Source organism: Oncorhynchus kisutch, linkage group LG4 (assembly GCF_002021735.2).
Source record: "Oncorhynchus kisutch isolate 150728-3 linkage group LG4, Okis_V2, whole genome shotgun sequence".
Classification (NCBI taxonomy): domain Eukaryota; kingdom Metazoa; phylum Chordata; class Actinopteri; order Salmoniformes; family Salmonidae; genus Oncorhynchus; species Oncorhynchus kisutch.
Window position 1 is genome coordinate 32,097,321 of NC_034177.2, and position 17,370 is coordinate 32,114,690.

Sequence of the window (17,370 nt, forward strand, 5' to 3'; positions counted from 1 at the left end):
GGGATTATGGTCTGGGGAGTTTCCTGGCCATGGACCCAAAATATCGATGTTTTGTTCCCCGAGCCATTTAGTTATCACTTTTGCCTTATGGCAAGGTGCTCCATCATGCTGGAAAAGGCATTGATCATCACCAAACTGTTCCTGGATGTTTGGGAGAAGTTGCTCTTGGAGGATGTGATGGTACCATTCTTTATTCATGGCTGTGTTCTTAGGCAATTTTGTGAGTTAGCCCACTCCCTTATCTGAGAAGCAACCCCACACATGGTCTCAGGATGCTTTACCGTTGGCATGACACAGGACTGATGGTAGCGCTCACCTTGTCTTCTCCGGACAAGCTTTTTTTCTCAAACAAAGGGGGTTCATCAAAGAAAATTACTTTACTCCAGTCCTCAGCAGTCCAATCCCTGTACCTTTTGCAGAATAATCAGTCTGTCCCTGATGTTTTTCCTGGAGAGAAGTGGCTTCTTTGCTGCCCTTCTTGACCCCAGGCCATCCTCCAAAAGTCTTTGCCTCACTGTGCGTGCAGATGCACTCACACCTGCCTGCTGACATTCCTGAGCAAGCTCTGTACTGGTGGTGCCCCGATCCCGCAGCTGAATCAACTTTAGGAAACGGTCCTTGCGCTTGCTGGACTTTCTTGGCGCCCTGAAGCCTTCTTCACAACAATTGAACCGCTCTCCTTGAAGTTCTTGATGATCCGATAAATGGTTGATTTAGGTGCAATCTTACTGGCAGCAGTATCCTTGCCAGTGAAGTGTTTTTTTTTGCAAAGCAATGATGACGCCACCAGTACAGAGCTTGCTCAGGAATGTCAGCAGGTTAACAGAGGAAGAACAATTATTCCAACCACCACCACTGATTTAATGTCACTTTTATTCATACAAAAAAACTATTATAGAAACCATTATAATTATAGAAGGAAAAGTCTCACACTTGAAAGGGGTTCTAGTATTGCTTCAAATAGCATTAGCTGAGGAAGTGGTATGTTGGAGATAAAAAATAAAAAAGTAACCTGGGTGTTTTTTCACACAAACACTCATCCTGTCCTGCTCAGGTTCCACACATTGAGCTGTAAAACTAAACAGATGTCTCACACACTCCCTACATGGGGCTAAAATACTACAAAACAAACATAAATAACAGCACATTAATTTGGCATTTTTACAAAACACAGTTAAGAGTCCATCCAGTGTCCGCTTTTCTATTCTGGGTTCTGAAAATGAAAACAACGACAACAATAACAGAAGGAGAACTTTCTGTGGCCGGAGAGAGAGAGGAGCAGACAGGAGAGAGGGAATGGAAACTGTGTGGGTTCTGTTTGTCCCTGCATCAGGCTTCCCAAGAAGACTGGTTGACTGTCCATGTGTAGCATGTTCCGTGTTTTGTGTCCATGTTAAGTCTCCTCTCTGTCTGTGTGTTGAGTGGAGATGCTGATGTACTACAGCAGGCAGACAAAGCAGTCTGTAGTCTATAGGGGATTCTCTTCTCTGCAAAGTCTGTCTGTTGGTGAGAGAAGCTGACGTGGTTAAGTTTCCTTGGTCACTGCCTGTGGTGAGTGCTGTAGCAGACAGACAAAGAGGTCTGTAGTACTGTTGGTATTTAGTAGGCAGACAAAATTGTCTATAGTCTTTCTCAACAGGGTCGGAAAAATCAGAATCAGGAAGTGAATTCCACCTCAGATGACATGTGCCATAGACTCTGCACAAACACACAAACATACCTCTATGTACACAGTTGCCCTCTCCTTCTCTCTCAAACATTCCCCCCCCCCCATGGGCCCCTAAGTGGTACGTTCCTCCCCATTAGCCTCCTGCTTGGTCCTCCTAAGATTGCTCTTCATCTTCACAAACTCAGGGGTGTTCTCTTGCTCCTCCTCATCCTTCTGCTGGTCCAACTCCAGCTAAACACAGACAGAGAAGTATGTTAGGTTAAATATTAGTACAAGTACATTTTAGCTTGTAAACTCAACAAAAAAAAGAAACTTCCCTTGTTCAGGACCCTATCTTTCAAAATTCTTCAGAGTAAAGGCATTAAACAGTTTCCCATGCTTGTTCAATAAACCATAAACAATTAATGAACATGCACCTGTGGAACGGTCGTTAAGACACTAACAGCTTACAGACGGTAGACAAATAAGGTCATAGTTATGAAAACTTAGGACACTAAAGAGGCCTTTCTACTGACTGAAAAAAGCACAAAAAAAGATGCCCAGGGTCCCTGCTCATCTGTGTGAACGTGCCTTAGGCATGCTGCAAGAAGGCATAAGGACTGCAGATGTGGCCAGGTCAATAAATTGCTATGTCCATACTGTGAGACGCCTAAGACAGCGCTACAGGGAGACAGGACGGACATGATTGTCCTCGCAGTGGCAGACCACGTGTAACACCTACACAGGATCGACAGGTACAAGATGGCAACAACAACTGCCCAAGTTACACCAGGAATGTACAATCGCTCCATCAGTGCTCAGACTGTCCGCAATAGGCTGAGAGAGAGGCTGGACTGAGGGCTTGTAGGCCTGTTGTAAGGCAGGTCTTCACCAGACATCACCAGCAACAACGTCGCATATAGGCACAAACCCACCGTCGCTGGACCAGACAGGACCAGAAAAAGTGCTCTTCACTGACGAGTCGCGGTTTTGTCTCACCAGGGGTAATGGTCGGATTTGCGTTTATCGTCGAAGGAATGAGAGTTACAGAGGCCTGTACTCTGGAGCGGGATCGAGTTGGAGGCGGGGCGGCGTGTCACAGCATCATCGGACTGATCATGTTGTCATTGCAGGCAATCTCAACGCTATGCGTTACAGGGAAGACATCCTCCTCCCTCGTGTGGTACCCTTGTTGGACCGGAGGGTGAGGGTGAGGGCCATTCCCCCCAGAAATGTCCGGGAACTTGCAGTTGCCTTGGTGCAAGAGTGGGGTAACATCTCACAGCAAGAACTGGCAAATCTGATGCAGTCCATGAGGAGGAGATGCACTGCAGTGCTTGCAGTTGGTGGCCACACCAGATACTGACAGTTACTTTTGACTTTTGAACTTGTTCAGTTTATGTCCCAGTTGTTGAATCTTATGTTCATACAAATATTTACACATATCAAGTTTGCTGAAACTTAACACAGTTGACAGTGAGAGGATGTTTCTTTTTTTGCTGAGTTTAGGTGTGTGTGTGTGTGTGTGTTGAGCTACCAGTATTGTATCAGGGTGATCTGTGTGTGAGACTTGGGCTATGGTGGTCATACCATTTTGTCAGACGGTGTTTGTCAAGCAAATAACTGCCAATCTCACGGTAATTAACAAATACATTTAGCATCGCCTGGCTTCCATGCATAGCCTACAAGCCACTGATGCAGACCTTTGGAACATTTTGGTAGATTTTTAAAAAGTCAAATAAATCCATGTAATATAGCATACACAATAAATCCATTATTTATTTTAGATAGGTCTAAAGAAACATGATATGAAGAATATGTAGTCTATTTCAGAAGAACAGAATAGCATACTCTGAGTTGTCCTTATGTTAGCCATATGCAATAGCCAGATCAGGGCCTATCGGCTACACTAGTTCATTTGGCAGACAATATTTGCTTAGATTTCTGTGGCATTCTTTTATGTCATTTTATAGTATTGATGGGTTCTGACTCCTAAACTTGAACTTTTTAAATATCAGGTATCCTATGGAAATGAGGAGTGCTATAGTCTGGTTTCTACACCAGAAGTGAATGGTTATCTGTAGGAGGAATGTATATGGTGGAGGCAATTAAGCTTGGAATGTATTGAGTAATGGAAAGGCAATCACATGGTTGCAGTCACTGATAAAGGTGGAGAGATGTGGATTAGTGAGGAATGGGGGCCAGGGTCAGGTCACATTAAGGGAGAAGGAACAGTTTATTGTCTGCATCACTTAAATTCCTACCTAGCAAAAAAGATGTAATGTTTAGAGGGAAGGAGGATACTTCACCCAAATTGGGATATATATATATATATATATATTTACATACATACATACACACTTGTGTGGAGGAAACATGTCTTAGTCTTTCAGCTGTTTGACCCATTGAGTAAATAAACTTGGTTTGAGCTTTACTAATCATTGGTGAGTTTTTACTCTATTTAGAAACAAACAGTATCAAGAATACATTTGAACATAGCTGAAAAAAGTAGAAAGGATATTGTCTCCAAACGATTTGAGGGAGTGCATACATTCGGCTACTCTGTGTTGAGCAGTTAACAAAGAAACAAGTCCTGCTATATGCTTCATTTAGAGTTATTAATGTAACTTTAGATGCGATACAAATGTTGGGCTATATGTTTTGATTTGTACAAGGCTGCATGATGCAACTAATGAAGGCATGAGCTCGGCTGGGCCACTGGTTCCGAAGCCAGTCGTTTATTGACGTGGCTGTGTGTTTAGGGTCGTTGTCTTGATGGAAGGTGAACCGTCGCCCCAGTCTGAGGTCCTGAGCGCTTTGGAGCAGGTTTTCATCAAGAATATCTCTGTACCCTGCTCCGTTCATCTTTCCCTCGATCCTGACTAGTCTCCTAGTCCCTGCTGCTGAAAATCATCCCTACAGCATGATGCTGCCACCACCATGCTTCAATGTAGGGATGGTGCCAGCTTTCCTGAAGCCTTGACACTTGGCATTCAGGCCAAAGAGTTCAATCTTGGTTTCTTAAGACCAGAGAATCTTGTTTCTCATGGTCAGAGTCCTTTAGGTGCCTTTTGGTAAACTCCAAGTGGGCTGTCATGTGCCTTTTACTGAGGAGTGGCTCCCATCAGGCCACTCTACCAGGCAGCCAGGTCTAGGAAGAGTCTTGGGGGTTCCAAACGTCTTCCATTTAAGAATGATTGAGGCCACTGTGTTCTTGGGGACCTTTAATGCTGCATACCATTTTTGGTACCTTCCCCCAGATCTGTGCCTCGACACAATCCTGTATCAGAGCTCTATGGATAATTCCTTCAACCCCATGGCTTGGTTTTGTTATGACATGCACTGTCAACTGTGGGATCTTATATAGACAGGTGTGTGTCTTTCCAAATCATGTCCAATCAATTGAATTGACCACATGTGGACTCCAATCAAGTTGTAGAAACATCTTAAGGCTGATCAATGGAAACAGGATATACCGGAGCTAAATTGCGAGTCTCATAGCAAAGGGTCTGTTTTTTTATTAGTAATACATTTTCTGAATTCTGAAAAAACGTTTTCACTTTGTCAATATGGTGTGTTATGTGTAGATTGATGAGGATTTGTTTTTATTTAATTTTAGATTAAGGCTGTAACGTAAAAAAATGTGGAAAAAGTCACGGTCTGAATACTTTCCGAATACACTGTATTCTCAATGTAGCTCATCCTAATATACCTACTACTGTACATACCATTTTATTTTCCAAACTATATACGTACCACATATTTATACTCCGGATTCTCACTTGCTCACAAATATATCTGCTTGGATTGTTATTTCTTGTTTAGATTTTTTAAATTATTATTTGTATATTTGCGAGACATTCGACTGCACTGTTGGAGCTGTAACATACCCATTTTGCTTCACCTGCAAATCTGTGTACGAGACCAATGAACTTTGATTTGATTTCTCACACTCTGTCATGAATTGTCTTCATAAGGCATTGGGCCACCATGAGCCAGAACAGCTTCAATGCAACTTGGCATTAGGGTTAGGTGATTAAAAAAACCTGGATACCGTCTCTGTACCATACCAGGTATTACTGAAAGTGCACAAGGGTGTGCTCTTTCATTTTAGTTTTAGATTACACTTTTTTTAATGCACAAAACTATTTAGGCAACAGGGATCTTGATCGAGGAGGGGATTGAATGTATCTTCTGTAACCACTTAGCTAGTAGGTTAGCAAACCAAATGGATACCTGCAGCCCTGAGCTGGATAGGATTTATTTAACATCTTAGATTTCTTATAGTTATATTTAATTTATAGTTATAAGCAGTGGCGTATCATGCACCCCCAACCTCCTCAAAAATAAAATCATATATATTTAAACGGTATTGAAAATCATACCCTCGGTATTTCAAAATACCCCGGTATACAGTATATTGCCCAAGCCTAATAGGAATAGATTCTACAAGTGTCTGGAACTCTTATTGGAGGGATTTAACACCATTCTGTATCAGGCGCGGCTCCAGAAAATCTCCCATAAGTGTACAATTAGGTCGAGATCTGGAGACTGAGACGACCCAGGTTCATGGTTTACATCGTTTTCATGCTCAACAAACCATGTAGTGACCACTCGTGCCCTGTGGATGTGGGCAGTGTCATACTATGGGGGCATAGCCATGACAGCCAAAATAATGGCCTGCCCAGTATTTTTATGCAGTACCCTAAGCCTGATGGGATTTTAATTGCTTAAAGGCACCGTGCAGGCAAATGTGATTTCGATGTGTTTTATATATATTCCCACACCACGAGGTTGGAATAATACAGTGAAAATTATGATATGCCCTTTCAGTGTAAGAGCCGCTTGAAAAGACCACCTGAAATTTCAGCCTGCTTTGCTGGGGTGGAGTTTTTGCCTGCCTGGTGATGTCACCAGGCGGTAAATTAGTCAGACCAATAAGAGAATTACAAACCTCTTCCAATAATAGCTAGTTTTCCCTTTCCCACTCAGACCACTCCCAGACAGTCCTAACAAAAATCTTGCTTGAGAAATTGCTCTTTGCTAAGAATCTGTTATTTTCAATTAAAATGGTTATATATATATAAAAAATGTGCAGTTACCTGTAGGTTTACAGTGTTGGGTGTGTGTAAGTATCACAGTGTGTGTGCGGAGGCATGTGTGTGTGAATGTGTTTACCTGTTCTAGTTTCTGTTGTCTCTTCATTAATTCTATCTCCAGGTCGCTCCTCTTGGTGTGGGCCTCCTGCTCCTCCCTCTGGGCCTTGAGAACCTGCTCTCTCTTCCTCAGCTCCAGAACCTTCTGGAGCTCTGGCTTGTTCTGGGGAGCTAGGCCCCTAGGAGAAACAACCAATCGCAGGAGCTGTTAGTACAAACATCCTCTTTCATAATATAACTCCCTTTCTTTTACTCCAAATTCTGAGAAGTGACTTGAGCAGTTCCTTACTGACATGACATTGATGAAACAGGTGTTTCCATTTGGTTGTGACTTGAGCAGTCCCCTTACTGACATGACATTGATGAAACAGGTGTTTCCATTTGGTTGTGACTTGAGCAGTTCCTTACTGACATGACATTGATGAAACAGGTGTTTCCATTTGGTTGTGACTTGAGCAGTTCCTTACTGACATGACATTGATGAAACAGGTGTTTCCATTTGGTTGTGACTTGAGCAGTTCCTTACTGACATGACATTGATGAAACAGGTGTTTCCATTTGGTTGTGACTTGAGCAGTTCCTTACTGACATGACATTGATGAAACAGGTGTTTCCATTTGGTTGTGACTTGAGCAGTCCCCTTACTGACATGACATTGATGAAACAGGTGTTTCCATTTTGTTGTTACGCACCTGTGTCGAGTTGGGGGTTTTATGATTTCAAAATGTCTCTGACTACAGCCATGACATAAACACAGACCCCAGCCACCCCTGTAGTCAGCTAGTTATCGAATAAGTAACTGCAGCAGAATAGTGTGTGTTCCAGTTAGAACATAGGTAGTTAGGGAAGAGTAAGAGACTCTGAGGGGGATGGTGTAGCATACTGGTTAAGAGCGTTGGGCCAATAACCGAACAGTCGCTGGTTCAAATCCCTGAGCTGGCGAATAGTAATAATCGTCCATTCTATCCTTGAGCAAGGCAGTTAACCCCCAACAAGAACTGCTCCCTGGGCTCTGATGACGTGGAAGTTGATTAAGGCAGCTCCACGCACCGCTCTGATTCAAAGAAGTTGAATGCATTCAGTTGTGGAACTGACTAGGTATCCCCCTTACATAACGTTCCTTACCATCCCTGGCTCTCATCATCATCACCACCATGACTAATCCACTTTAAACCAAATTTTTAAAAATCCTCTCAAGTTCCCCCTCACATCCTTTCTTCATACTCCAGAGCTCTGTGTTCATGTCCATAATGCACATGGTTCTGTGCAGCGTGCTAACAGGCCGGACACAGTGATGTACAGCTGTCAACAGTACACACACACACACACACACACACACACACACACACACACAAGGCTTTGAGCATCTGTCCATTCAGAGTGAGAGGAAAAAGACACCCTTTGAGCCTCAGCACTGATGGTGTGAATCAAAGCCACACACAGTCATGCATGCAAGCACACACGCATAAGCAGTGTGAATTGCAGCCACGGTCCATTCTGTAACTTACATTTTCCAAAGTGGCAATTCAAGGTATTACAAAACCATTCAGCCAAAAATATTTTTCTCAATTCACCGAGATCCATCCATTTATTCTACCCACCCACTCAAGTGCAGAACTGTTCACTGGAAACGTACGTTTTAGATTGTAAAAAAGATGGTTGTGATTGTACTGCTATAATAATATTGGGTCAGTAGGAACCTTTACATGCAGTAAGTACAAGTTGATATGTAATAATTCTGAGATAGTAGAAGGAACTAAAGGTTTTATATAATAACTCATTAAAAGTTTCATGCATTAAGGTTTACATGGCAGTACTGTTATGCATCTCCCACAGGGGTATCCCTAATACACTGTCATAGCATAGCAACACGCTGCATTAGCACGCAGTCACACACTTCTAACAGATTCAGGATCAGCTGACTCAACCCTCAACCAATAGATGGAAATCAACACAATCAAACGGTAGGCAAGGATAAACCTTTGAACCTCTGTGTGCAGAGTTGAACGCCAGGGTTATATACTGTTCATGTCAACCTCATGAATGGCTTGGATCTCATCCATCCACGGTATGAGCCAGGATGTATTTCTCCCACAACACAGTGATCTGCCCTGGGTGAGTCAGTCAAAAGGAAGATAAACTGTTGTTGTATGAATAGAAACGTTACCGTTGTCCTCTCGATTAAGACAAGGATCAGGGTATAGACAGCTGGGAAATAAAATGTAGTAGAAACAGGAGAAGGAAGAGAAGTGCGTGTTGCCCCAGTGTTGTTCCCAGTCCCCTTACATCTTCTGGTTCATCATGAGTTCTCGATGGAGGTCTTGGTGGTTTCTGGAGCCCTTGACTGGGTTCAACAGCTTCTTGGGTTTGATCATCTCCTCACAGTCCCCCTCCAGATAGTCCGGCTCAGCCATCACACTCCTGCCACGAGACAGAGACAGACCTGGGTCCACACACCGATCTGACGAGGGGAGAAGACGGGATTCAATATGTTATTAGTCATTTATTATACATCTCAATTCATGGATTCATTTACACACTGTAATGGTCAACTATACCAGCTCTCTTTCACACAAACATGTCAAAATCAGGCTTCAGCTCTGGATGCTATCGAGACATCCATCTGTTTAATGCACCGAGACATTCCGACCCTCACTACTGAGAGGTTGGAGTTACATAATCATTCCATTCCACTAGAGGAATGTTCTATTCTCCAGAATGAGGAAAACATCTGCATAGAGACTCTCACAGACAGGGCTGGTTCCAAGCATAAGTGACATAAGCTGTCACCTTACTGCAGAATACCGACCAGGCACATTGGCATGTACCCTAAGGGCCCTGACCCCCAGGGGGACCCCATTGATTTTGATATGTCATGCTAATAATATATCTGCATGAGAATGACTAAGTGATTAGAAAATGTGTAGAATTACAGAAAATATGCTTTAAAACTAAAATTATTCTGTCAAAAAGGGGGGCCACTAAAATGTTGTGCCACAAGGTTTTTTATTTATTTTAATTTAATTGTACCTTTATTTAACCAGGTAGGCAAGTTGAGAACAAGTTCTCATTTACAATTGCGACCTGGCCAAGATAAAGCAAAGCAGTTCGAGGTGAGGGGCCCCCCAACCAAATCTCGCTTCGGTCCCCCAAAAGGCTAGAGCTGGCGCTGCTCACAGATACTGCTGGCACCAACAAGCCTATATCCATCAAAATATCACCTTTATATGGATATACTACATTTAAAATGTCATCCAGAGATGGAATTACTTGATTACAGACATACAATACAGTCCCTAAGATGATCAGCTATCAACTCAAATAGGGAGTAGTCCTATTACCTATTCTAAATTTCTCACAAACTGATTTGAATATCCAAATAGGTTACACATTTCCATTAGTCCTACATAGATTTGATCATCTATATAGATCAGAGTACAATTTCCTGCAGCCACCAAATTAATGTAAAATGTATGGATAATATATACAGCATGTTTATTTAAGACCATTTCTCCCTGGAGACAATTCCATATTATCATACCAAATCTTCTTATTGTACTTTGCATGAAAACCAATCACGACACAGACAGTCTGCATAACAATAACAAAGCTCACACTGCATATGCAAAAATCCCACCCATTGTCGCTTCATTATAAAACGTTACTTTAACCGGTAACACATTTAAGCATAATAAAGACTGGTTAAAATGCGTCAAATTATCTAGACATTGGGAAATCTAACAAACGTTCTCCAATTTACTCTGCAGTAGGTGAGGGAAGACAGGTATTCTTCACATAGTAGCCATCTCAACTGTTGATTTAAAGTCAGAATAAGCTAACAGACTTCCCACTTAAATAGCTCAATTTGAACACTAGACAGGGGAGGAGAGATTCACTACTGCTGTGTTCCCTGTGCGTGCAGCTGTCCTACTGAGGTTAGAGCAAAGCGGCTGGTTGGAATGAACTATGATGAAATGTGATATTACCTGTACACGGCGCTCACACACACACACACAGTTCATATTTTATCTATTGACCTGGAAAGAACTTTAATGACAAAGCTCGTCTCTTTCTCAGAGATTAAAGGTCAGCCAGGAGTATAATTAGCACATTCCAAGAATAGGTGCATTTATGAATGGCTTTTGTAAGTAGGCCAAAAACACCAAAATGGGATTTTATAACTGTGTGTAGATTACTTAGGTAGTGGTAAGATTTCATAGCCTGACATAAGAAGTATTCTCATGATTTGTTCATCATCATCATGCAGCGAAGGCTACAGGGCCCAAAACATGTCATCTGAGACACAGGCATGCTAGGCTACAGGGCCCAAAACATGTCATCTGAGACACAGGCATGCTAGGCTACAGGGCCCAAAACATGTCATCTGAGACACAGGCATGCTAGGCTACAGGGCCCAAAACATGTCATCTGAGACACAGGCATGCTAGGCTACAGGGCCCAAAACATGTCATCTGAGACACAGGCATGCTAGGCTACAGGGCCCAAAACATGTCATCTGAGACACAGGCATGCTAGGATACAGGGCCCAAAACATGTCATCTGAGACATTTCTAGTCTGCGTGTAGACCTATGTGTTGAAGAAACAACAATGCTGGGAAACGGCGAGCATGGAGCTATAATACAGTACGGACAGGTTCTCAATTTACTGTTGACAGTTAGAATAGTAGAATAAACAAGGTGTGATTTAGAACGGTGGTTGTGTATCAGTAGTTTCTCGTTATGTCAGTCACTGTCACATTCACTCAATTAGCAATGTCAGCAAAATATTTTTAGATTGGTAAGTTAGTCTAACGGCCAGCTATCTAAACTTATTGATTATGATCGTCATTCTCACTCACTAGGGGGCGGTTGGTGAAGAGGGCCACTGAGGAGAGCTGTAATGTTTACATCTCAACATTAGAGGTCACCGCTGCCTCACATCCCAGAGACGAACAAAGAGCCAGTTGCATAACAAAGAGGTGGATAATAAGAAAAACATCTCTCACGTTTTGACTGATCTTTTTCTCCGGCGAGGGCCAGATGTAGATCTCATTATGGGAGACAGAAAACAGCCATTGTGTTTTACACCCTGTGGGGGTAAAAATGTTTGGTAGTCATAAATCAAACATTACCCCTATGTATTTCACATGAAGGCAATACGCAGTGTGTGTCTGTGTTCAAGTTTTAGGTCACATGCACAAGTACAGTGAAATGCTTAACTTGCAAGCCCCAACCAAAAGTGGAGTATTCAATATCAAAAAAGTACAACAAATAAAATTTGTAAAAAACATGAGAAATAAGAGAGGAAGCTATATACACATGGTCAGTGCCAGTACCACATGTACAATGTGCAGGAATACAGGAGTATTGGGGTAGATATGTACATGTAGGCAGGGATTAGGAGAAAGTGACTGATAGCATGATAAATAATGATAATAGTAAACAGTATGGCAGTAGCATAAGTGGTGGGTGGGCATGTGCGAGAGTGTGTCTATGTTAGTGTGTAAGTGTGTGGGTGTGAGTGCGCAAGAGTGTCAGTGTAGGCGGATATACAATACATGTAAACAGGGCACACTGTGTGTGTGTGTGTGTGTGTGTATGTATATATATATATATGCGTGTTGCTGCCGAGTATATCAAAAGCAATACCCTTTAGTGTGAGCAGCAGGGGGTAGTGGAGCAACCAGGCTGGGGGTAATTGAGAAAGCATCCGTTCGCTTAACACATCTGGTGCCACTTCCTCTTTGCCCCAGGGGAAGAGTAAGTGACATTGGGAGTTGAAAGGGCCCAGGCTAGTCCCAGACGGGCTGTATCTCATATTCTAAAATGGCTTCCCCACCTCATCTCCTTTTCTTCATGATCAATTATCTGGCATGACCTGACTGATGAAAACATAGTGCTGGAAATCTACCTGTGTTTTTAGAGAGGATACAAGGGAAGGAAGCCATTTTAGAGTGTAGAGTCATGTCCTCTCCCTTCTTGCCTGGGACAGACCGCTAAGCGCAAACTTTAAAGTTGTGAAAATTCTGTGCATCTTCCAGCATGCATTTACTGTGACCACTGAGGCTGTACTCACTTTAAGTTACTGTTTTAACAGTGGTCAAGGAGGCTACTGTTGCTATTTGATCATAATATAGGCCTACCAGAGTGGCCTACCATGAAAAACAATGGAGAAAATGCATCCCATAACGCATGGAAATAGCTGTTCTATCATTCAGCCTACAGTAGCAGCCAATGTGTGGTGTTCAATGTAGGCCTACAGGGTTTAGAAGAAAAAAAATGCAGGGCTTGACATGAACCCGTTTATCCACTTGTCCTTCCGACAAGGAGGTAACTGAACATGTTTGACGCAAGAAACCACAAAATTACATTATTACTCCCATACTATTATTACAGCGAATCAGGCAAATTATGCTACCCTCTATTGGCTACTTAGTCTTGAATAAGCTGTCTCAAAATACAACACTGCCCCTTTTAAGACAAAAATAAAATCTTTATCGGACTCGCTTTTCAAATATGTCTGGAAATGTACACGTTTTGGGCTCTTGTATGAAGCAATTGCTAACTTCTATAACTGGGCTAATAATGCACTAACTAGCAAAGGATATGAACAAAATGTGCCTACTTGTCACGCCCTGGTCAAAGTATTTTGGGTTTATCTTTATGTATTTGGTCAGGCCAGGGTGTGACATGGGTTTTTTGTATTGGGGTGTGTTTTGTCTTGGGGTTTTGGTGTTGGTATTGGGATTGTAGCATAGTGGGTTATCTAGCAAGGTCTATGGCTGTCTGGAGTGGTTCTCAATCAGAGGCAGGTGTTTATCGTTGTCTCTGATTGGGAACCATATTTAGGCAGCCATATTCTTTGAGTTTGTCGTGGGTGATTGTCCTTAGTGTCCTATGTGTACTCTCTGTTAGTTTGCACCAGATAGGCTGTTTTGGTTTCGATTACGTTTATTGTTTTGTAGTGTTTTTGTAAGTTTGTTTCTTTGTTTTATTAAACATGAATCTCAATCAACACGCTGCGATTTTGGTCCGACTCTCTTTCTACAAACGAAGAACGCCGTAACAGAATCACCCACCACCAACGGACCAAGCAGCGTGTTAACAGGCAGGAGCCACAGGAGAGGCAACAGAGGAAGCAGCAGCAGGAGCAGCAGCTGCAGTGGGAGAGGCTGCACCACCTGGAGAAATGGACATGGGAGGAGGAACTGGACGGTAAAGGACCCTGGGCTCAGCCTGGAGAATATCGCCGCCCCAAAGAAGAACTAGAGGCGGTGAAAGCGGAGAGGCGCTGGTATGAGGAGGCAGCACGGCGACGCGGATGGAAGCCTGAGAGTCAGCCCAAAAAATGTATTGGGGGGGGGCTCACAGGGAGTATGGCTATGCCAGGTAGGAGGCCAGGTAGGAGGCCAGGTAGGAGACCTGCGCAAACTCCCTGTGCTTACCGGGGGGCTAGAGAGACCGGGCAGGCACCGTGTTATGCTGTGGAGCGCACGGCGTCCCCAGTGCGGGTGCACAGCCCGGTGCGGTATACTCCAGCTCCGCGTATCGGCCGGGCTAGATTGAGCGTTGAGCCAAATGCCATGAAGCCGGCTCTACGCATCTGGTCCCCAGTGCGTCTCCTTGGGCCGGCTTACATGGCACCAGCCTTGCGCTCGGTGTCTCCGGTTCGCCTGCATAGCCCAGTGCGGGCTACTCCACCTCGCCGCACTGGCAGGGCGACCGAGAGCATTCAACCAGGTAAGGTTGGACGGGCTCGGTGCTCAAGAGCTCCAGTGCGCCTGCACGGCCCGGTCTATCCATCACCACCTCCACGCACCAGCCCTCCGGTAGCAGCCCCCCGCACCAGGCTGTCTCTCCGGCCCATCCTAACGGGGGCTCCCTCCTCTCCAGCGCTGCCAGAGCTTTTCTCCTCTACAGCGCTGCTGGAGTCTCCCGCCTGTTCAGCGCGGCCAGAGCCTCTCTCCTCTCCTGCGCTGCCGGAGTCTCCCGCCTGTTCAGCGCAGACAGAGATGCCAGCCTGCATGGAGAAGCCGGAGCTGCCAGCCTGCATGGAGAAGCCGGAGCTGCCAGCCTGCATGGAGAAGCCGGAGCTGCCAGCCTGCATGGAGAAGCCGGAGCTGCCAGCCTGCATGGAGAAGCCGGAGCTGCCAGCCTGCATGGAGAAGCCGGAGCTGCCAGCCTGCATGGAGAAGCGGGAGCTGCCAGCCTGCATGGAGAAGCCAGAGCTGCCAGCCTGCATGGAGAAGCCAGAGCTGCCAGCCTGCATGGAGCAGCCCGAGCTGTCAGTCTGCATGGAGCAGCCCGAGCTGTCAGTCTGCATGGAGCAGCCCGAGCTGTCAGTCTGCATGGAGCAGCCCGAGCTGTCAGTCTGCATGGAGCAGCCCGAGCTGTCAGTCTGCATGAAGCAGCCCGAGCTGTCAGTCTGCATGAAGCAGCCCGAGCTGTCAGTCTGCATGAAGCTACCAGTCTGCAAGGAGCTGTCAGTCTGCAAGGAGCTGTCAGTCTGCACGGAGCTGTCAGTCTGCACGGAGCTGTCAGTCTGCACGGAGCTGTCAGTCTGCACGGAGCTGTCAGTTTGTAAGGAGCTGCCAGTCAGCACGGAGCCGCCAGAGCTGTCAGTCTGTAAGAAGCCACCAGAGCTGTCAGCCTATATGGAGCAGCCAGTGCCGCCAGTCTGCCCAGCGCCGCCAGTCTGCCCAGCGCCGCCAGACTCTTCCAGATCTGCCAGTCAACCAGACTCTTCCAGATCAGCCAGACTCTTCCAGATCAGCCAGACTCTTCCAGATCAGCCAGACTCTTCCAGATCAGCCAGACTCTTCCAGATCAGCCAGACTCTTCCAGATCAGCCAGACTCTTCCAGATCAGCCAGTCAACCAGACTCTTCCAGATCCGCCAGTCGGCCAGGATCCGCCAGTCAGCCAGGATCTGGTAGATCTACCTACCTGCCTGAGCTTCCTCTCACTCCTGAGCTTCCTCTCACTCCTGAGCTTCCTCTCACTCCTGAGCTTTCTAGCTTTCTCTCACTCCCGAGCTTTCTCTCACTCCCGAGCTTCCCCTCAGTCCCGAGCTGTCCTTCAGTCCCGATCTGCTCCTCAGTCCAGTGGGTTTCTGGGTGAGGACTACTAGGCCATGGTCGGCAGCGAGGGTGGACTATCCAGGGACGAAGGGAGAGGGGATTAAGACGTTGACTGAGTGGGGTCCTCGTCCCGCGCCGGAGCCACCACCATGGACAGACGCCCACCCGGACCCTCCCTATTGTCTTGAGGTGCGTTCGGGAGTCCGCACCTTAGGAGGGGGAGGGGGGGGGGGGGGGTTCTGTCACGCCCTGGTCAAAGTATTTTGGGTTTATCTTTATGTATTTGGTCAGGACAGGGTGTGGCATGGGGTTTTTGTATTGGGGTGTGTTTTGTCTTTGGGTTTTGGTGTTGGTATTGGGATTGTAGCGTAGTGGGTTATCTAGCAAGGTCTATGGCTGTCTGGAGTGGTTCTCAATCAGAGGCAGGTGTTTATCGTTGTCTCTGATTGGGAACCATATTTAGGCAGCCATATTCTTTGAGTTTGTCGTGGGTGATTGTCCTTAGTGTCCTATGTGTACTCTCTGTTAGTTTGCACCAGATAGGCTGTTTTGGTTTCGATTACGTTTATTGTTTTGTAGTGTTTTTGTAAGTTTATGTTTCTTTGTTTTATTAAACATGAATCTCAATCAACACGCTGCGATTTGTCCGACTCTCTTTCTACAAACGAAGAACGCCGTAACACTACGTGGCTACATGCAGCTCTCACTTTGATCTCAAAACAAGCGCATCTGCTCACGACTGCTCATGCTGTAAACACAGTTCAGTTCAAAGTAAATTGCACAGACCCATATATGGCAATGGTCTATTTGCATATAGTTCTAATGCAGCTCTGATTGGATATGCTGCACCGGTCTGTGTAGAGTATGGGTATGGCCTGAGTCGTCCCCGTCAATGAAATAGAATCCTACAGATGAGTTCTGCCTACAACAAAATCTCTAACATAGTTTGTTTTGTTTCAGTAAGTTGCATTGAAAGTGGCTAATATTGCGTTGATTCGATCACAATTGCCACAGTAAAAGGTAAATGTTGATTGTGTTAACAGGGAAAACTTCAGAAAGTTGAGTGAAGTTCAATATCGTGCTTCTCTGCGTGGCAGTCCTGGGGAGCTGCGCGGCAGTCTTGGGCGCGCAGGGCACGGGTGTGACATGCTGCCACAAGACTTTCTCACTACAATACCGTCACAGAGAGCAAAAGACAGAAAGAGAGAGAGAGAGAGAGAGAGTAAAACACACATGCCCTCCCATCTTATCCTGTGGGACATACAGCATCTTGTCAACACCATGACCGAAATATGATTTTAGGCTGAAAGAAATAAACAGCTTTCAGCAGTGTGAGCGTGTGAGTAGAGGACTTTTTAGAAGTGCACTTCCTGCTATTCCAGACATCCCCATTAAAGCAGCTCTTTCATGTTTATAGGTGTAGGAACCAGAAGGCAAGTGTGTGATTCTCCAGTCAGACCTGACAACCTCACTACAGAGGAACTAAT

At 45.0% G+C, this 17,370-nt stretch overlaps 1 protein-coding gene across 4 annotated transcripts in view; it reads right to left on the reverse strand.

Moving 5' to 3' along the window:
* Positions 1-855: 855 nt before the first annotated feature.
* LOC109889397 (protein FAM107B) overlaps positions 856-17,370 on the reverse strand; it is a 64,818-nt gene continuing 48,303 nt past the window's right edge. For 2 of the 4 annotated variants that reach the window (XM_031822834.1, XM_020480807.2), the window contains 3 exons: positions 9,091-9,265; positions 6,827-6,983; positions 856-1,900 (listed from right to left, as the gene is read on the reverse strand). In XM_031822834.1, the coding sequence (XP_031678694.1) occupies positions 1,781-1,900; positions 6,827-6,983; positions 9,091-9,265 (452 nt within the window). In that variant the 3' untranslated portion in view covers positions 856-1,780. Of the gene's footprint in view, positions 1,901-6,826; positions 6,984-9,090; positions 9,266-11,810; positions 11,894-17,370 lie in introns of all 4 variants that reach the window. The other 2 variants (XM_020480808.2, XM_020480806.2) reach the window with 2 other exon arrangements.